The sequence below is a fragment of the Salvia splendens genome, chromosome 8, assembly GCF_004379255.2.
Source record: "Salvia splendens isolate huo1 chromosome 8, SspV2, whole genome shotgun sequence".
NCBI classification, from domain to species: domain Eukaryota; kingdom Viridiplantae; phylum Streptophyta; class Magnoliopsida; order Lamiales; family Lamiaceae; genus Salvia; species Salvia splendens.
Genome location: NC_056039.1, coordinates 9,244,388 through 9,264,027, shown reverse-complemented (window position 1 = coordinate 9,264,027; position 19,640 = coordinate 9,244,388). Strand labels below are relative to the sequence as shown.

The 19,640-nt window shown below is 38.9% G+C and overlaps 5 protein-coding genes across 11 annotated transcripts; 3 read left to right on the top strand and 2 right to left on the bottom strand.

Moving 5' to 3' along the window:
- Positions 1 to 117: 117 nt before the first annotated feature.
- LOC121744228 (acyl-coenzyme A thioesterase 2, chloroplastic-like) lies at positions 118 to 2,162 on the bottom strand (the record flags this gene model as incomplete). The annotated part of the gene is made up of 5 exons (XM_042137707.1): positions 118 to 459; positions 692 to 820; positions 982 to 1,451; positions 1,561 to 1,738; positions 1,917 to 2,162. Coding segments are annotated over 5 exons (1,173 nt in total), but the record flags the coding sequence as incomplete, so codon positions are not given.
- Positions 2,163 to 4,801: 2,639 nt separating this feature from the next.
- Positions 4,802 to 7,991, top strand: LOC121745614 (FRIGIDA-like protein 3). Of its 2 annotated transcripts, none has more exons than XM_042139588.1 (5): positions 4,802 to 4,956; positions 5,478 to 5,540; positions 5,792 to 6,854; positions 7,024 to 7,202; positions 7,390 to 7,991. In XM_042139588.1, exons 3-5 carry the CDS (start codon positions 5,804 to 5,806, stop codon positions 7,774 to 7,776), a joined length of 1,617 nt encoding a protein of 538 aa, XP_041995522.1. In that variant the 5' UTR covers positions 4,802 to 4,956; positions 5,478 to 5,540; positions 5,792 to 5,803; the 3' UTR covers positions 7,777 to 7,991. The 2 variants fall into 2 exon arrangements, with proteins under 2 accessions (XP_041995522.1, XP_041995521.1); XM_042139587.1 differs by having other exon boundaries at positions 5,788 to 6,854.
- A 258-nt stretch (positions 7,992 to 8,249) lies between these two features.
- LOC121744126 (TPR repeat-containing protein ZIP4-like) lies at positions 8,250 to 11,724 on the top strand. The gene is made up of 5 exons (XM_042137565.1): positions 8,250 to 9,590; positions 9,845 to 10,034; positions 10,111 to 10,143; positions 10,245 to 10,865; positions 10,967 to 11,724. Exons 1-5 carry the CDS (start codon positions 8,269 to 8,271, stop codon positions 11,633 to 11,635), a joined length of 2,835 nt encoding a protein of 944 aa, XP_041993499.1. The 5' UTR covers positions 8,250 to 8,268; the 3' UTR covers positions 11,636 to 11,724.
- Positions 11,725 to 11,830: 106 nt separating this feature from the next.
- Positions 11,831 to 16,637, top strand: LOC121744128 (ubiquitin-like-conjugating enzyme ATG10). Of its 5 annotated transcripts, XM_042137569.1 has the most exons (7): positions 13,948 to 14,053; positions 14,533 to 14,732; positions 14,804 to 14,851; positions 14,962 to 15,048; positions 15,670 to 15,769; positions 16,120 to 16,217; positions 16,352 to 16,637. In XM_042137569.1, the coding sequence occupies exons 2-7, from the start codon at positions 14,580 to 14,582 to the stop codon at positions 16,553 to 16,555; spliced, it is 690 nt and encodes a 229-aa protein (XP_041993503.1). In that variant the 5' UTR covers positions 13,948 to 14,053; positions 14,533 to 14,579; the 3' UTR covers positions 16,556 to 16,637. The 5 variants fall into 5 exon arrangements, 4 of the variants coding, with proteins under 4 accessions (XP_041993501.1, XP_041993502.1, XP_041993500.1 ...); XM_042137567.1 differs by lacking the exons at positions 14,962 to 15,048; positions 15,670 to 15,769; positions 16,120 to 16,217; positions 16,352 to 16,637 and adding exons at positions 11,831 to 12,605; positions 12,863 to 12,968 and having other exon boundaries at positions 13,844 to 14,053; positions 14,533 to 14,830; XM_042137568.1 differs by lacking the exons at positions 14,533 to 14,732; positions 14,804 to 14,851; positions 14,962 to 15,048; ... (1 more) ...; positions 16,120 to 16,217; positions 16,352 to 16,637 and adding exons at positions 11,831 to 12,605; positions 12,863 to 12,968; positions 14,134 to 14,348 and having other exon boundaries at positions 13,844 to 14,053.
- A 41-nt stretch (positions 16,638 to 16,678) lies between these two features.
- LOC121744129 (hemolysin A-like) lies at positions 16,679 to 19,616 on the bottom strand. Of its 2 annotated transcripts, none has more exons than XM_042137570.1 (9): positions 19,450 to 19,616; positions 19,213 to 19,294; positions 19,050 to 19,129; positions 18,513 to 18,615; positions 18,261 to 18,417; positions 18,007 to 18,135; positions 17,819 to 17,905; positions 17,269 to 17,313; positions 16,679 to 17,119 (listed from the first exon to the last, which is right to left on the bottom strand). In XM_042137570.1, the coding sequence occupies exons 1-9, from the start codon at positions 19,589 to 19,591 to the stop codon at positions 16,922 to 16,924; spliced, it is 1,023 nt and encodes a 340-aa protein (XP_041993504.1). In that variant the 5' UTR covers positions 19,592 to 19,616; the 3' UTR covers positions 16,679 to 16,921. The 2 variants fall into 2 exon arrangements, with proteins under 2 accessions (XP_041993504.1, XP_041993505.1); XM_042137571.1 differs by having other exon boundaries at positions 19,224 to 19,294.
- Between the last annotated feature and the right edge of the window lie 24 nt (positions 19,617 to 19,640).

Here is a 19,640-nt window from a genome sequence, read left to right as displayed (position 1 = left end):
TTTTTAACTGCTCGACATAATCTTGCTTAATACAACTTTTTGATGCATAGTTGCATGAAATTCATCTATAAATTTCTGAACAATTTGGATATAGTAAATCGTGAGCCTATATAATAGTACTGTCAATTAAGATGTTTCATGCGTATATAATAATTTATTTGAATTACAATAGCATGTAATTCATGTCCTTTCTTTCAGTGAATAAACTGAAACATGATAGGATTATTACATAGAGATGAAACATCTAAAGATGCAACTATTCCCTATTGCAGTAACGCAGCAACAATTTGTATGATTTTTTTGATTAAATCACGAATCCAAAGAATCAGCATCGATGCGCTCAATGATTCTGCGTGCTTCCTCCTCTGTTGCTGGAACCACTTTTCTGATCCTAACTCCATTGTTCTTAGCCTTTGCCTCGTGTCTAACCGTGAACGTGTAGTAAAACCTATTTGACACCTGAATCAGAAACAATCACAATTCCCATTTAATTGTATTTCAGCTGACAGATTGAAAACTAAATCATTGAACATGGTACATGGGGGTTCTTGTTGAACATGTAAAATCATTTTAGTAAATATATAAGCAAATGTGAATTTTTTCAGCCATGTATATATCATTTGCTTGCAGCAACGTTAACTAGTCATTAAACCTAGGCAGTTAAGCTCATTAACCAGAGGAGCAAGCATACCTCACTAGACCTTAACTCTGGCCTCGTAACGTGTGCCACGACTTCCACATTGATTAAGGGCTGATCCGATCTCTCGCTTTCTGTATACAATACACAATACTTGAACCGCAAAAAGTCTCCAACATCCACCTACATCACCAACACAGAGTCACTTGCTCAATAAGGATTAAGAATGTGTTCATGGTGTGTGTGAGTTGGCCAAGCGGTAGAGAGGTTAATAATGCCCGAAGCCAAAAGGTCTCAGGTTCAAGTCCTCCGTGGCACAGCCTTTAAATTTATGTTCATTTAACCATTAAAAAAAAGAATGTGTTCATGGTGTCGAGAAAGGATGGCATCATTCCTGCAAAAACATAAGTTGTTGAAAAGGCTAGCTCAAACGCTCTATGCATAAGAAACCCTCCAAATATGCGGCCATGAATGTTCCTTTGCTGTGGCTGGCAGATCAAGGAGTTCTCCAGTCGAGTTTCTCTAAGAAGAATGCTATCCCTATCTGCCAAGGCAGGCATGTCGCAGAAGATCCGTCCTTCGGCTAGTAATGCTGCAACTCTATTAACCCCTCCATTCTCAATCGCCTTCTCATCGCCTTTAATCTTGCTCTTTCTCAGCCTATTTCTTGCTTCCGCTGCTTCGTAAAGTGACTTCTCTCGTTCTGTTTCTGGAATCAGCCGGTTCATTGGAGCAGCTGCGCGTGTCTTGTAGTCACGAGCCACAAAAATGAACGTGGCAGTGAGAATGACCGAATCAGTTGCTTCAGCTGACTCTGCGAGAGACGAAAGTTTTCGTTTAGATTAAACTAGAGAAACTCCTAGCAACAAAAGCACAATTAGTAGTATAATTTAGAAAGACAATTAATGGTGTTGAAAGCATACGAGTGGGAGGCTGTGTAACATCTAGCTGAATCTCGATAGAGGATCGGCCAACCCAGGTAACTGCACCGGAAACACGCAAATCAATATCAACACTTATTGGCTTCTTCAGCACCATCTTGTCGATGGAGGCAGTAACCAGATACAGCGGTCTAGTAGTGCTGTCATCGTCTGCGCAGTGCTAATATAAAATGTATGTCAAAGAACAGCTCACAATCCAACTTCAATTGTAAAATTAATCATCAGATGTAGGAGTGTTCTGATGGTTTAGGCACTTAATTGTAATTATAATGTCAATTGTTGGGGTAATTGTAATTACGAATGAATTATTGAAACAGAGGCAATGAATTTGTTTGTACCTTGACAGAAATCGTGTTTTGGATCTCGTCTCCCAAATGGCAATCGTGACGGGTGAATGGTACATTCCTGGCCACAAGCTCAGGGGCTTTTTTGTCATGTCGGAATCGGAATCGGAATTGGAATTGGAATTGGAATTGGAATTGGAATTGGAATTGGAATCGGAATCGGTGTCGTTGAATGGGGAAAGTAAAGTGGAGAAGATGTGGATCGGAGTGGTGGGAGAGGAGATGGATTCTCCCATTGAATTAGCTGTGGGATGATGGAGATTGGAGAAGGTGAAGAAGGTGAAGAAGGCTACTGCTTATTATTCTGTCTTCCTTCTTTCTACGTTTACTGTTTAGTAATTGTTTAATCACACTATCTTCTCCTAGAGAATTAATTTTTCTGTTTAAAAAGGAACTCTTGGATTCTGTTACTTCTCCGCCAAATCCTTGTAGGAAATACGAAAAAATAAAATAAACTTTTTTAAGAAAATAAAAATAATTTAATTATCTTTAACTTTATAAAATATAAAAATAACTCAATTAACAAAGAATTGAAAGAATACTATTTTTCATTACACCAATTTGACCACTAATGTTACATTTGGCGTTATTTGTTTTGTTAGCATATCACATGAGGTAAACATGCATTAAACGAGTTACATTTTGATCTTATTTACGGGTTGGGATCTGCCTAAACCTCCCGCCCACAAAGAGCGTCTTTGATTAAAAAATATGCATTAAACGAGCATAGCATTACATAGTAGATTGTCAATTTACTGTATGACTTAAAATCAGGATCTGGTCTTATTTTCACTTTCATCTAATATGAGCAAAACTCCATCACGTAGAAAATGATAGATCAATTTAGCTAATGGCATGATTCTCATCGCTTGTTAGATGAACGGCGATGAATCAATTAGGAAAAAGGCAGAAGACTTGATACATGTAGATGAATGACGCCACAAACGGGATGTAGAAATTGTCTGATGAGTCGTGAGATGGATTGAATGATGCCACAATCGAGTGTGATAGCTCGTTTAATAAGTCAGCTAAAAGTATCAATAAATTGAAAATTCAAGAGAGATAATGCAAAGGTCTATCTTTTTATTTAAAAAATGAGGCATTTATGTCGGACAAAGAAAATCATAAAGAAGGATAAATAAAACTTAAAGAAAATAAACTTGAAAATAAAACTTATACTCTTATCGTTCCACTAAAGTTGAGTAATTTTTCTATTTTGGGATGTTTAATTATAATTGAGTCATTTTCATATATGATAATAATTAATATATTTGTCTTTCGTACTTTTTTTTTCTCTCTTATTTTATTATCTCTACACTTAACACGATAAATATTTTTTTCTTAATCTTTGTTATAATTTTTTCATAAATGGTGAAAAGTTTGAACAATATGACGTAAAGTGAATAATCTAATTGAAGCTCAAAATATTATCAATGTAAAAGAAAATGTTATTCAAATATTTAGATTTCATATTCATCTTTCAGACACTTACATTCTACGAAGTTAAACTATTATTGAATAATTTATCACTAATTTATGAAGTTTTTTTTTGGAATGTATTGGATCTTCAACTTTAATTTTGTCGTATGATTACTTTTCTTAATTTTTGTATACATTTATAATACAAATTTAGGATGTTCAAGTAAAAAAAATATATAGATTGATTTTTATTATTAGATTTAATTTGAATAATACCCTACGGTGGCTCGAAATACAAACATATGTAAAACTTAGACCATGTTTATCAACAATCACTCAACCCAACTCAACCATTTACTTTTTCAATATTTAATTAATTTCTATCTCCTACACATCATTAATATTCATCCAACCCAACCACACATTTTTTATGACTTATCAATGACCACCCAACCACACCAATATATAATTAATTTTATATTATTTTATTATAATAATATTAACTTATAAAATATTTATTATAGCACAATAAAATTTATATAAACACAATAAATAACACATGATAAATTATGAAAATAAACAAATAAAAGAATATAAACTACAATAATTAAAATACGAAATTTAAAATACATAATTAGTGCAAAACTAGCAAAAAAAGCTTTAAAAAAAATACTCCATGAATTTGTATCAAAGAAGGATTATGGGAGGAGAAAAGATAATTATTTTTTTATTTAAAACTATAGCAAATGCGGTCTCTATTTATAAAGGATGAAAAATTATAAAATTTAACATAATTTTTTATAATTTTTGGACATAATATATAAAAAAAATATTTTAATTTAAAATAAAATATTTATCAACCAATGAGATTGTGCAAATATTGTGCCATTTGCACAATCTCATTGGCTGATGTAATTAATATGGATGAAGACCAGGTGGTCTGTGATTGCCCTCAAAGGGACCGTGGTCGAAGAGGGAGAGAGACCTTGGGTTTCAATTTTTCTTTAATTCCTAAATGAGGTGGAGGTCGACCACTCCCCACCGATTTACATGGTCTTAGAGTTAAGTAGGGCTAATAAAAAAACAGTCAAGTTAATCTGATTGTTATCTTTATTAGATATATTTTGGAATCATAGAATGTAAATGAGATTTGGCCGCCGTGTTCATACACTCGATTGTTGTGCAGTGCTAAGTAAGACACACAACATAATACAGACTACTTTTGTAAAATCAAGCAAATAATGGACTTAAAATTAATCCTGATTTCCGCAATATTACAATTTTCTCACATTTTTTAAAGAATAAAAAAAAGGAAAAGAAATGTTCATATTGCAAAATTAGAAGTGGGAGTGGTGATAGCAATTAGAGTAGTGGCAGAAGAAAAAAGGGGAATGTAATAAGGAGATGCACGTGGTGTCAGCGTGAGAGTGCGCGCTTTTTGTGCGTGTAGCTGTCGGAGACTAACTCTGACCTGACGTAAATATACCCTCTACTATTCCCCTCACACTTTCCTCTTTCAAACAACCAACATTCTATTCCTCTCTCTAGGGATTCCCAATCCGAAACCAAACCCTCGCTCCCTGCCTCAACATGCCCTGAATTTCCAATCCGATCGGTGAGTTCGCGCTTCTTCTCTCTACCAGATCAGCTGTCGTCTTTTCTGTGATTTTTGTAGTCTTGTTGCCGGTGATTGTGAATCAATGTCGTGTAGTTTGAAAATTTGATCTGTGATGCTGCTAATTGCAGCTGCATTTGTCAATTTGACTTGCGCCTGAGTGTTTCGGGCGATTGCTAGCGGGATAAATTTTTAGGTTTTGGGTTACGCGTTTGAAATGGCTTGTCAATTTATTTCCCTTTTTTATTTTGCTCAATAGTTTATCTCTTGGTTTCTTCTTGACTTAAAGTTTTGATAATTTAGCACGAGCTATAGTTAATCGTTAGAAGATCGTCGGAAAACTGGAACGTCATTACTTCCTTTACCACGACTAATTTTGTGATGCCTGCATTTCGAATTACATCTTGATTTTGGCAGCAAGTATATCAGCTGCTCAATTTTGCAGCAAGTTACATCTTAACTTTGTTAACCAAGTATATCAGCTGCTCAATTTTGTTCTGGTTTTGATGGCTATTTTGCAGCTGCTTTCCAGTCAAAACACTACATATTCCTTTTGGAGTAATTTCAGCTGGATTTTCTCCTAGGTACATGCACAGCCCAAGATTTTTTACTTTTTGATGGCATGGCTTGTAATTTCCATCCACTGTTGTACGATTCAATTGTTATATGCACTATATTTTAGTCAGTGCTTATGTATAGTGGCTTTAATGGCTTTGATTTGCAGATCTTATGTTACCATAGACCTATTCATCATTCCCATGTTTTTGTGCTATGAATTTTGCTCCACTCGATCCCTTTCTTTAAGCTCAACTGAATCTGCTTATGCTTTAGCCAGGATTTCTATGTCATGGAAGACAACTTATCCACCGGCACTCTGATTGACTCGACAGCCTCTAAGATACAACAACTTCAGAAAGCATTTGCAGAACTTGAAAGTCATCGAGCTGTGACTCTCAACGTGAAATGGAAGCAACTAGAAGAGCATTTTCATGGACTTCAGAAGTCTCTGAAGAGGCGTTTCACAGAACTGGAGGAACAAGAAAAAGACTTCAACACGAAAATAGTTGAATCCAAGGAGATGCTGGAGAAGCGCAAAGCAGCTGTAATGACAAATGAGCAAGCATCACTTCAGAGACTTCAAGAGAAGCGGGATGCTGCTGTCTCAGCTATTATAACTGCTATGGGAAAGTGTGATACGCCTTTATCTGTGGATTCAGGTCTCTGTAATAGCGAAAATAAAATGGAAGCGCCTGGTACAGAGGAAAAGATACCAGACACACATGTAATTGCGGGTAACATGGATGTCATGAAAAGATCTGTTGGATGTATGAATGTGGTGATCAAGTCTTACCCAGAGCTAGTAAAATTATGCCAAGAGATGAATTCAGAGGGCCTACACAAATTTATATCAGACAACCGCAAGAACCTTACTGCTTTAAGGGAGGAAATTCCAACAGCACTCAAGGCTGCTGCTGACCCTGCCTCTCTTGTTCTGGACTCTCTGAAAGGTTTCTATGGCACGGACATGCCAAATGTAGATGCTAAAAAAGATTCAAATCTATTGGGCCTTCGCCGCACTTGTATCATGCTGATGGAGTGCCTTTGCAGTTTATTCATAAATCTGGATGCAAACACCATCTCTGCTTTTATCTCAGAAAATGCTAAAGAAAGAGCAAAATTGATAGCTGAAGATTGGCAACCGAAGTTGGATGATCTCGATGCTGATGCCAGCAATGGAAATTCGTTGGAAGCACATGCATTCCTACAACTTCTGGCTACATTTGGCATTAATTCACGTTTTGATCAGGAGAGCTTGTCCAAGTTAATACCCATGGTTTCTCGCCGTCGTCAGACAGCTGAGTTATGCCGTTTTCTCGGTTTGTCGGACAAAATGCCAGGTTGATTACTATGACTAATTCCATTAACCTCTAAACTGCTTCTTACTTCCGGCTCCCAAATATTGTTGGTTGTACATCGCATGAAACTTTACTTAAAGTTGCTAACAAAACAGAGCTATCAAACTATAGATCTTCTTTGTGTTCACGTTTTGATTTCATGGTTTAATAGGTGTGATAGATGTTCTGATAAAAAATGGAAGGCATATTGATGCTGTGAATTTGGCGTTTGCTTTTGAGCTCACTAATCAGTTTCCACCTATTTCACTACTGAAATCATACTTGTATGAGGCCAGAAAAGTGCCATCACCTGCCAAATCTGGAAATGTGTCCCCTGGTGCTTCTCGACAGGTCCCTTTCTTGTGCCTCGATATATTTCTTATTCGGTGAAGCTTATCTCTGCTTTTATATTTTTAAAACAAACCTTCTGCATCTAGAAGTCGAGAACACATTTGGTGAAATCACAGTTCCTTTCTGTGGTACTTATAATTTTGTACATATCCTATGTTTGGGTGAAACAATAGTCCTTTGGTTGCAGGTTGATGTCAACGAGAAAGAGCTGACTGCACTCAAAGCCGTGATCAAGTGCATTGAAGATCACAAGCTCGAGGAGCAATTTCCCATAGATCCACTCCAGAAGCAGCTCGTTGAGATTGAGAAAGCTAAGGCGGACAAGAAACGTGCAACAGAAGTTGCCAAACCACAACCCAAAAGACCTCGTGCAAATGGTGTTGGGCACGCACCCCGTGCTGCTAACGACAAGAACTTCCATGGAAGGTATCCACAGTACATCTATGAACGACCTTATGCTTACACCGAGCACCATGTTCCTTCGTTTATGGGTGCTCCGACATATAACTTTTCTCCAAGCCATGGAAGCTTCTTCCCGAGTCCCTACCAGTACCAAACTGCATACCTGCACTAATCACTAGAGATCGATGCTGAGACTGATGACCAATCCGGTAACTACTAGTGTTAACCCGCTCCAATTTCTTCATGTAATGTTGAACCTTTCAGCAACTTAGTATTTGTGAAAAGAAGGGATTAAATAGCCTTATTAATTCCTAGACTGTTGTAAAAGCTAATGTGATGATACTCTAATTTGTTGTACTGTTTCTAATGTTTGTGATGTTGTATTAATCTTCTTACGCATTTTTATGATGGTTGTGTGATTAATCCGACGATGTTAATGTATTATGAAATAAATTAAGATTTAATGATCAATTTGATACAAGTATTTTAGTAGTAACAACTATACAGAATAATGGTATTAAGCAACATTTGTTTATAACAATGAATAGAGATTACATATTCTCACTGAGATAGCCGTTGAGATAATTGGTTCGTTAAATTCTCTATTTACGCTCTAAAGAAGACTCACTTCCCCCAATTCTCTCTTCATTTCCCGCCAATCGTTATGAGGATCGCCGAGATCTCCCCTACACCAGAGCAACGCCGATCCTCCACCGTTACCGTCGACAGCGACTCCGATCAATCAGCCGTGCTCTCGAAGATCGAGACCGCAATCAAATCGCTTGAGCGTCACCCTCCGGCGCATCCTTTGCCAGATTCATACGCCTCCGAGATTCAACTACCCCTTGCTCAGCTCAGTCAACTCGTTCCCCTGCCCAATTCCGCCAAGCTTTTCGTCTGGAAACTAAGCTACCGCCTCTGGAATGTCTGCGTCGACCTCTCCAATGCCTCCAGCCAGAAGATCTCCGAGGAGCTTGCTAAGCTCCGCCAACTCGCGGCCGAAATGCTACTCGCCACCTCCGATGTGGCGGGGATTCCTTCTCCGGCCTTCAAAGCGGCGCTGTTCTTCTACAAAACCGGTTTGGTCTGGTTTGATCTGAGGAAATTTGATTTCGCTAACAATTGTTTCGAGAAAGCCACCGACCTCGTATCCAATATTGAAATTAACTCAGTTTCCGATTACGACGAGCGGAAATTGCTCTTAGATCTTAACCTAGCCCGATCTCGATCTTCCTGGGAAGTTTCAGATCGAAATTTGGCTATTGCATTGTTAAACAGGTCTAAAAATGTCCTGTTTGGAGTTTCGAGGAATTATAATGCCCTAGCTCATCAGTACTTAAGTTTTGGAAAGACATTGCTATCAACGAGTGAAGTTTCCACTGTAAATGAGGCGTTGAAGTTGATGAATGATGCGCTGGAGCTGTGTGGGAAGGGGCTTAGAGTGGTGAAACGGACTGAGGATACATTGAGTTTGAAGGAGCTGCGGTTGAAGACTTTGCGATTCATCGCCGCTGCTCATCTGCAGAACGATGAATTCGAGAGTGTGTTGAAATGCGTGAAGGTCTTGAGGGAGGTCGGGAGTGCCGGGGACAGCCATCCTAGCTTGAGCGTACTGGCAATGAAGGCATGGTTAGGGTTGGGGAGGTTTGCAGAGGCGGAGAAGGAGTTGAAAGGCATGGTACTGAACAAGGGGATACCTGAGTGTGTGTGGGTATCGGCTGTGGAATCATACTTCCTTGCCGCGGGTGCAGCAGGTGCCGAGACTGTCAAAGCAGTGTTTCTGGGCCTGTTGGGGCGTTGCCATGTTAGTGCCGGTGCAGCTATTAGGGTTATCAATAGGGTGGTTGGAAATGGACTGAGCAACGGTGAAGGAATGAAGGTGAAAGCCAAAGTTGTGGGTGAGTTGGTTTCGGATGAGAGGATGGTGGCTTTATTTGACAGAGATGCTAAAGAAAGGACAACCATGCATGCTCTTCTTTGGAACTGGTAAACTTCTGGCAATCTTGAGAGTAACTGTTTTCCATCGTTCTTTGTGATAAACAAAAAGAACATATCTTAATGAGATTAGGCTTGCTAAGATGCTTAATGAAAGCAAACTTATACTGGTTGGTTAGTTCAATGGAAAGCAAATTGAGATAGTTTGGTAGGAAGCACACTCACATAGGATGAGAATAAGGCTTGTTTAGTGGCTTTGATCAATAAATGGCTATGAACTTGTACTTTGATCTTGTTTTTTGCAGTGCAACTGAACATTTCCGATCAAAAGATTATGTGCTTAGTGCTGAGATGTTTGAGAAATCCATGTTATATGTACCTCATGGGATAGAGAACAGAATTCTAAAAGCTAAGGGATATCGAGTTCTGTGCTTGTGCTACCTAGGCCTCTTGCAACTGGATAGAGCTCAAGAATATATAGATGAGGCTGAGAAGGTACTCACTGAGATTGTCAAATCAATTTCACAAACTATTATATTAACCTTATATCGATGTTGTTTTGTTTATGCAGTTAGAACCAAACATAACAAGTTCCTTCCTAAAGGTAAGAACATGTTTGTCAAGAAATTCTCTTCCTTGAGCTTAACAAACAAGCGGCCTCTTAAATTATTGCTTCCGCTGACTCGTAAGATCTGCAACGTGCAGTTTAAGATTTTGTTGCAAAAGAAGGACCACAGCAGCGCCATTGCTCAGATGCAAGCAATGCCTAGCTGCCTTGACTTCACCACAGAATTCATTTCCCTCTCAGCACATGAAGCTGTCGCGTGCCATTCCATTCCTGTCGCTGTTGCCTCACTATCCCAGCTCTTGACTTTTTACAACTCAGGAAAAGCAATGCCAATCAATGAGGCTGTAGTATTCCGCACAATGATCACAATTTTAAGTCAGGAGCCAGGAAATGACACTGATGTCCTCAAACACATGAAACGTGCTCATGTCCGGCAATCTGAAGTCGGAGCTGACATCTTCTTTGGAAAATGTGAGGTTGGAAGACGAGAGAAGAACTGGCTAGCTGCAAATGCTTGGAACTTTGGAGTAAGAACTGGGCAGGAGAAGAACTACGAGCTATCATCTGAGTTCTTCAAACTGGCATCCGAGTTATATAAAATCATAGGTGATGGTGATACTGAGGGAAATGAAGAGATGGTTTGTAAATCAATAATACTGGCAGTATCCGCCATTATTGCGGAGGAAAAGCATCAGAAGGGTACGTTGCTGGAACCTGAAATCAGACAAGCAATCGAGCTGTTAGGCAGGGCAGGAAAGGTATCTAGATTACTTACCTTTTTTTGTACAGCCCATATAACTCTACTTACCTTTTTTTTGTATAACCATGTCACTCTACTTTCCTAAATCATTTGATGCAGATTCTAACATCAAGCTCGAGCAGCATCAAGAAAAATGACGATCAGATCGCAGCAATCGAGCCTCACTTCTTCTTTGTGTACACTTGGAGCGCCTCCGATCTGTACTCAAGGCTAAGCGATGGAGGCAGCCAACAGCTCCAGCTTGTGAAAAATTTTGCCAGCTCGAAATGCTGCAACCTGAAACATCTGGTCCAGATTGGGCTTGAGGCGTTGCAGGGGCCACGGTCCAACCCTGAAGTGGCAGCCTTGGCTCTCAACTCGTCTCTGGCCGCCCTTCTCGCCTCCCCCTCACCGGATTACCAAACTGTAGCTCTGGTCCTCAGAAACCTAATAACCGTTGACAGCATCCAGAAGGGAGAGCCGGACGACGAGTCCATAATGGAGAGGTACAAGCAGGCGTACCGGATCATGGTTGGATTGAAGGAGGGGAGCTACCCGAGTGAAGAGGCGAAATGGCTGGCCATGACAGCGTGGAACCGGGCGGCTCTCCCGGCGAAGGTGGGGCAGGTGGAGATGGCGAAGAAGTGGATGAGTATGGGGTTGGAACTGGCTGTGAAGGTTCCCGGGATGGATATGTATAGATCATGTATGGAGGAGTATTTGGGAGGGTTTGAGAAGAGGCTTAAAGGGCAAGAGCATGACCAAAGCAGGGCTCCAGGGCTTTCTTGAAGGATGATACTCTAATTCTGTCTAGATTATGTTAGTATAATGAAAATTTATAACTCTACATTAGCTCAACGTTCTTGCTTTGGGTGGTAGGTTACTAGTTTGTACTAGTACTATATGACTAATTAATCAGCATGCTGTGTGTGTGTGTGTGTGTGAGAGAGAGAGAGAGAGAGGGTGAGATAATTAATAAGTTGACCCTCGCTTGGAAAAAGTGGTGAAAGTAGTAATTAAGGGCCGTTGCATATGGCGCCATCAAATCTTATCATCTAATTTCATCATATCATAGATCCAAGGCCACTCCATCTCTCTCCATGGAGTCTCTTTCCATATGCCTCGGAGCTTCACCACCATCATTAAACCCTTGTAAAAATCCCAAAAACAAAACTCCAAGAACACACTCAAATTGCATCCGCATTTGCAAACTACCCCAAAAACCTCAAACAACCACCATTTCCCCCCATAATTTGTCCCAAAACCTCTCTTTTCTCAATTCCCACAAACTAAGCCTCAAACCCCAATTCGCATTCCCATTCTTCGGATTCACTTTCCCAGTTTCGTGTTTCGCCATTGAAACCACCACGACTCTCTCAGCTGAAGAAGCTCCCGGCAGAATCAGCTTGGAGTCCATTTTGGTTTCGATCGACAACTTCTTCACCCGCTACCCTTTCTTTGTTGCCACAGTAGTCTTCATTTGGCTTGTTGCGATCCCTTTAGTTGAGGAGTATTCGCAGAAGTACAAGTTCATCTCCGCCATTAATGCATTCAAGAAGCTGCAGGATGACCCCACTGCCCAGTTGTTAGATATAAGGGACGATAAGAGCGTAGCTTCTCTGGGCTCTCCCAATTTGAAAATATTGAGCAAGAATGCAGTGCAAGTCAGTTTCCGAGAAGCAGATGAACAAGGTTTTGTGAAAAGGGTTCTCGACAATTTTGGGGAGCCAGCTAACACTACCCTTTGTATCTTGGACAAGTAAGCTTTTGAAGCTTGTTACTTTTGAAATTGTTACTTCGTTGCTGATTATCTTAGTTAATGAATATCATGGTCAATAATCTGCAAGATTTTTCAAGTGCTTGTTGAAAGGGATTTGTAATCATCCAAAACCATGTGTGCATCGGATGTACACCCTCATTAACTCCAATTAGGGATGTGCTGGAGCAATCTTAGTTATCCCTGATATAAAGACTTGAAACTAATTTTTGTGTGGATAAATTACATGTGTAAGGTAGTTTTGATGGCAACTCTATCAAAGTGGCCGAGCTATTGGTGAAAACCGGTGGTTTTAAAGAGGCTTATGCTATTCGGGGAGGGACCATGGGCAAGCAAGGATGGCAGGTAAACTGCTGCTTATTCTCTTCCATTAAGTGAATTTGTTTTATGTCCTTTTGATTTTAGCTCATGCAGAAATGAATGTGTGTGACTGCTTGATCTTTGGTAGGCTTTGTTAATTTCTGTTGATGCTATTGGCCACTTTTTGTACAATGTATTCTTGTGAAGTCAATGGGAGTAGAACTTTTATCAGAAATCTTGAGCTTAAGATGAATCCAGGCCTTGTGCAGTTTAGGCTTGCTCATGAAAGAGGGGAGCTTGGTTTTTAAGGCCTTAATTTATGGAGTCCCCTAGTAGACCAACTGATTGGGTTGACATGTCTCAACCACTATTAACTTTTCTGTTCCATACAATTGAAAGTTTAGGGATCACATTCCATTTTGCTGTATAGTAAAAGATATCGAGTGGGTTAGAGTGCCATCCATTCCTTCACTTGTTGTTTTTCTTTTATCAAAATTTAAATACCAATTGTTGACTCATAAATGAAAAGCTTCTTTTCTTTGGCTTCTGCCAAGGCATAGATTGTCAATTGTCATTGAGAAATATTTATAAATTTGACAGAGTTACAAAATTGAGTTTGCAATATCAAAGATAGTTTGTGTTGCTTTGAGTTGTTTTCCGCAGCCTGTTCCTCTCTTATGCACTTATACCCAATCTTGCGATTCAGTTCTGATGTAGATTCACCTAGAATTTCATACAGCTTAAACGTTTCATTTCCACTAGTTAGATATGCATATTATCCGTCTGCATTTAGTTATTAGTTCTGCATAAGGGCCTTCTTCTTCCATAGTTGGTATATGTTGGCTAGATAGATGTGCAAATGATAGGCAATTTATGTTATGCTAACTCATGAACAATATTATTTGTATCAATGACTGCAGGAGATACAAGAAACCCTCCTACCTCCTTCAGTACATATTATTCCTAGGAAAAGGACCAAAGTGCCAAAAAAACAGGATACAAATGGAGATATACCTCGAGTTAAGGAAAATACAGATTCTCCAGCCAGTAAAGAGATCAAGAATGAGGATGTTACTTCCGTTGTCAAATCTGAAGGGAGTCCTTCAAAGCCACTGTCTCCGTACCCAAATGTATGAAACCTTACTATCTCTCTCTCTCTCTGGTGTCTCTACGTACTTGGTAGTATTGATCGTTGTTATGCAGTATCCAGATTTGAAACCTCCGTCTTCCCCAACTCCAACAAAGCCAAACTGAGGCTCTACGGCTCTGCTGCTTGTTATTATGAAGAGGAGCAAGACTTCAATTGTCCCAAAACATGTATAATTAGATGTAGAGTTTGGCCGATTCCCAAACAGTTTTGTATCCACAATTTTCGTTGCTGAGAAATTATAAATGTCATCATAATTCATGGATTTTTGCATTTTACCTTGCGAATTTCTTTTGTAAATTTGAACCTGAAGGTGCACTCATTTGTCTACAAAATATATAAAAACTGTGAACTGATTGATTCTGATCATAACACATCTCAACTCAACTCTTATATTTGGGGTCTTTGCATAAATTCACAACTTTAGTAAAAACTTTTTTTCCTCCAACCGAATTTCGTCAGGAAATAAATCAACATGGAGGGAAATCATTTTCTGATCCTTAATTGTGATGGTGGAATCTTGGGACGGCACCCTTTCCTTCACCGAGTTCTTCGTTGCCGCTTCCACTTTTTCGGAGCAATGGCGGAAACTCAACTCGAATCTACCTCAATGGACATGGATTCCTTCCCCTAAACGCCCATGGGTTCCCCCTAATGATGAAGTACTTATTTACACTTCCATAAGTTGTGATGCTATCTCATACGATTTTGACTTGTTTTTGGAAATTTCAAGGCGGGATACTTGGCCCTGGAAAATATGATTCTTCCCAGGTTATCAGAGGTGGGTTTATTTTGCTTTCGACAAATGCCAAAATCAAATTCGTTGAGGAGGTTTTGTTGACCGTCTGAGAAAAGATTACCAAAATTGATCTATAATATTTCGTTTTGTAGGGAAATACTCATCACGCGAGCGATGTGGCAGAGACAGAAGAGTGCTGTAGTGATCATGGAGATGAAGTCGTTGATACAGCTGTAGTTGTGAGCATGTCTATCTTTTTCTCTCGAATTTCATCAAACATGTTTAGTCGATTTTTTGGGGTATTTTGTATAGTCTAAGTTTTTATGTGCATATGATCTTTACTGAGTCTTCAAAACTTCATCTTTGCAAATATCCCTTTTTCTGCTATATGGTACAAGCGCAAAACTTTGTGTACATAGGGGTTCACCATTCCCCAATTAGGGTTAATTAATCGCCATTTAGGGTTTGATTAGGATGGATGCGGCGAAGGGTATGTAATATTGGGTTTTGCAAATGAAGTCTGAAAATTCAAGTCTTGGCGCTGCACAGTAGAACTGCTTGCTATTGAGGAAGGGTAACTAGGATCTTAGACTTGCATCAAGTGGCATATTTACAATTATTGCTATGCCAAATTGAGAGGGTAGAAAGGGATGATGTCGTCAAGTGTTACTTATCTAGACCTTGGTTACTTGCACTGATACGTATATTCTTCAGCACACTGGCTCGTACTCGTGCACATCTTTTCCAATTTCTCTTTGAAATAAAGAGATTAGTGGTTTTGTAGATTAGTTAATTGCTTATCTAATGGCAAAAAGGAATGTAATTCATCCATCTTCTTTGTGGTTTCCGTTTCATGTTAGGTTCTCAATGATGGCTCTGGAGAACATCGCTACGACCTCCATGTGGTTTATAGCGCTTCTTACAGGGTTCCAGTGCTATATTTTCGTGCTTACCGCAATGGTAAGTTGACTTTAGGTCCTCAGATTATAAGAAACAGAATCCACACGTTTTGTAAAAGTGCACAATCCATTTATGAGTTTATCCAACTATGGTAGAACTAGTTTTTTATGGAATCTCTTTTTTTTTTGCTTTCTTGACAGCTGCAATTAGTACTGAGACTTCTGTAAATTATTCACACAGATTACATTACTCAATGCTTTAAAGCCAACATTTGATTGATGTAGTATATCTTATCCAACTCTCAGATACCATTGACTTGTATTTTCTTTCAGATCACCAACATTATGATTGTCCATGTTATAACTAAGTGCGTTAAATTGATGCTGAACTGAATTCATGCCATTTTGCAGATGGGCAGCCTCTGCTGCTAGACGTCATTGAAAATGACATCTCTATCGATTCAGCTAAACTTCTAACTAGAGCCAAGTGGACATTTGTAACTCAGGAGGTAATATTCCCGTTATGCGCTCTGATCATTAGTGAATGCTTGTGATGAAAGTGTCCTTAGCTTTTAGGCAATTTTTGCTGTGGTTTTGGACTATAGTACAGGCAATTATTGTGTATGCTATCTCTACACTGCAGGAGCACCCTGAACTGGGGCGGCCATGGTATATGTTGCATCCTTGTGGGACTAGTGAATGGATGAAGCTACTCCTAAGCAGTGACGTGTCTGCTGCTCAAAACAGGATCCCTCGAGAAAAATACATGCTTTCGTGGTTCTCAGTAGTTGGGCAGGTTTTCGGTATTAAACTCCATCTTCAGATGCTGAGTCTTGTTGATTCATAGTGATTTATACTAGTAGTTTGTTTGAGCTAGATTTGATACAGTTCTCATACTTTCAAATATATAATGATTTGTACTTGCAAAACTATACCTACTTAGTACTTATATTGCATGGAGAGTAAAGAGTAGAAAATCGAATTCAACTATATACTCATCTTTGTAACATGAACTGTGTAGAATACAAGTACAGAATTATACTCCACTATATAAGTATTAGTGACAAGATCAATGTACCATATTCATAAATAAGTTACATCAAGCCTAAAAATTCCAAGAAAAGAAATCCAATTGGTTGCTATCTATCTTGTGTATCATAAGACAAGCAGCTTTTCTTGTAGCAACAAGCACTGCGGGTATGTCAAGTATTCATCACGTTGCTGGTTGGCTTTCAACGCACCGGAATAATTGAGCAAGATCTGCCTTAGGAGGATCTGCATCTTCCATAGCTGTACGGCTGAAGGAAGCCAAAAACTCTTTGTTACCATCAGCCCCCTTCAAGGGAGAATCTATCCAGCCTTGGCATTGAAATCCAAAACCTTGTACGCCGTTTATTATCTTATCAAGAACCTAAATCATCAAAATACATGATAAAAAGAAATTACTTCTGGGTTTTCAAGAAGCAGCATCACTTCTACTGAAAAATAGAAAATCATAGACATAATACAGCACCAAATCATTGCTGACAGTCGTGAAAAATGAGGCCGGTAAGTGTTTACCTCCTGATGGACTAAAGGATCCCTCACAATCCCTCCACCTCCAACCTGAATGAAATTTGAAATTTAGCCAAGACTTACATAAACAATGAAACCCTAAGGCAGAAATAATACACTTAGCAATAATCTCGTTCCACAGGCAGTACATCATCCAAGACAAAAAAGAAATGAACTCCAAGTTACAGACCACATGTCTTCAGAGGCATCATATGCCAACAAAATACCTTCTCACTCAATAGTATCAAGTACACATGAGTAAATTTCATATCTTATTTCTTGTTGCATATACACATGCTTTATGGTGGAAATACAACCCATCTAAATTAGTAGTATGATGTATTTAGAAACAAGGATCAGAATGCCCCGTGATTGAATAACTACTGTTCCCATACATGTAAGTTGTAACAATGCTAAGACCACAGCATGATTAGAGGACTTAGATTGAATTTATCATAAATTCTTTATTGGCTCTAGGATAATTACATAGATTATTAGCAATAAACATAATCAGAAGCCAAAATTGTGGAAATTATGAAACTATACTTCCACGTACTTGAGATCTGTGTGCCTCAAATTGAGGTTTGATTAGAGTAACTAACATTGCATCATTCTTCATCAGATTGATAACAGCAGGCATGACCTGCAAAGTAAAATATATCAGTAGGATCAAGTATATTGCCAATAATTTTAGTGAACAGAAAGAATTCGCAAGAAAACTATAAGCCACATCCAGTGACTTACCGTTAATATGGAAATAAAAGAAAGGTCCAAGGTAACTATACCAACTTTCTGCGGCAGTTCTTTGAGATATCTTAAGTTTGTTCTTTCAATGACACTTACACATTCATGCACGCGTATCTTTTCAGCTACCTGAACAGAAACAAGAATCCTAAAATCAGTTAGAACAGTACAGCAAGCAACCGTGCAAGAAACACGAAAATGGAAGTACAATTCTTGGCATTAAAGGATCTGCGGAAACAATGATGTAGGCATACCTGTCCATAACCTACATCAACACCATAGACAAATGAAGCACCGTATTGGAGCAAGCAATCTGTGAATCCACCAGTAGAAAGTCCTGAGTCGAGGGCCACTTTGCCAGTAACATCAATCTCTAGTTGTTCTATTGCAGCCTCTAACTTATGACCAGCTCTGTAAGTACATAATTTCAGAAGAGTTTCAATTCCTTAAGAGTAGATTTTTAATAGAAATGTCACTGAACAACTGTTATGCAGGAGATTAATCACCTACATACATATTTTGGAACCTCAGCCTGGATATCCACAACAGACTTATCAGAAATTTGAGCTCCACATTTATTTACCACTTTCCCATCAACAAATACTTTACCTGAGAAGTGGATTTATGAAAATGCAAGCAAATGAGTCTTCCAGGAAACATGTAAATACTAACACGTTGTAAACATAAGGAGTTCGAAGAAATCAGTAAGAACTGCTCAAGCAAGTAAGTATCATTGTGTAGTGAGATGAGTAGGAACATAAGAACCTATAACGTGCTTACGCAATCCCTTAAGACACTCTATTTCTAAATCCAGCTCCTAAGAGGGTTAGATAGAATATCTTATGATTAAGATGACAACATTTGTTACACAAGGGTGGGCTTCTTTGCTATGCCGATAAATAGATTTGCAGTTACATACTGCTTCCAAATCACATAGAGACTAAAGATACCTTATTCACAATTTCCAGCAACACATATTAGATGCTTCAAAAGGATACATCACAACAACATGATTCTAAATAGAAGACTTTCAAGAGAGCTACCCTGAATTATCCAAGACTGTATGAATGTTCGACTATATTGCTGAAATCTCTCGAGACACACTTCATCCAGTCTCCTTCTCCTGAAAAGTTGATCAAGCGTACAGAAAGATTCTATTGTGAGCATCACAAGAATAACAAAAAAAAAAGATTGCATTGCAATTACTTTCTGGGTACTTTGATCTTCTCCGAGCTGGAAGCAGCAAAGTTCCTGACAAACCGATGCACCGGCACATTGACCAATCTCACTGATACAGAAAAATCATAACAATCACATCCTCAATTAATAAGGAAAATATAAGAAATGTCAGTTGGTTATCAAGCACAAAGGCAGGAAGCAGTTAAAGATGCAGAAGAGTTATTTATTGAAATTTGGCGTTGAGGGGGAGGGAGAGCGCAGTACCTGAGGAAACTGATGAATCGAAGGGAAATTTAGAGTAGAAATTGGTAAACAAATTCGTGCCACCTGAAACTGAGGCGGCGGCGGCCAAGTAGCGTGAAGCGGCAAATTTGAGAACAATCTGCTGGACTGCCATTTTTATCATCTCAAGCACAATTTTCTATCTTCAATCAAACGCAGTTCCAATGGTATTG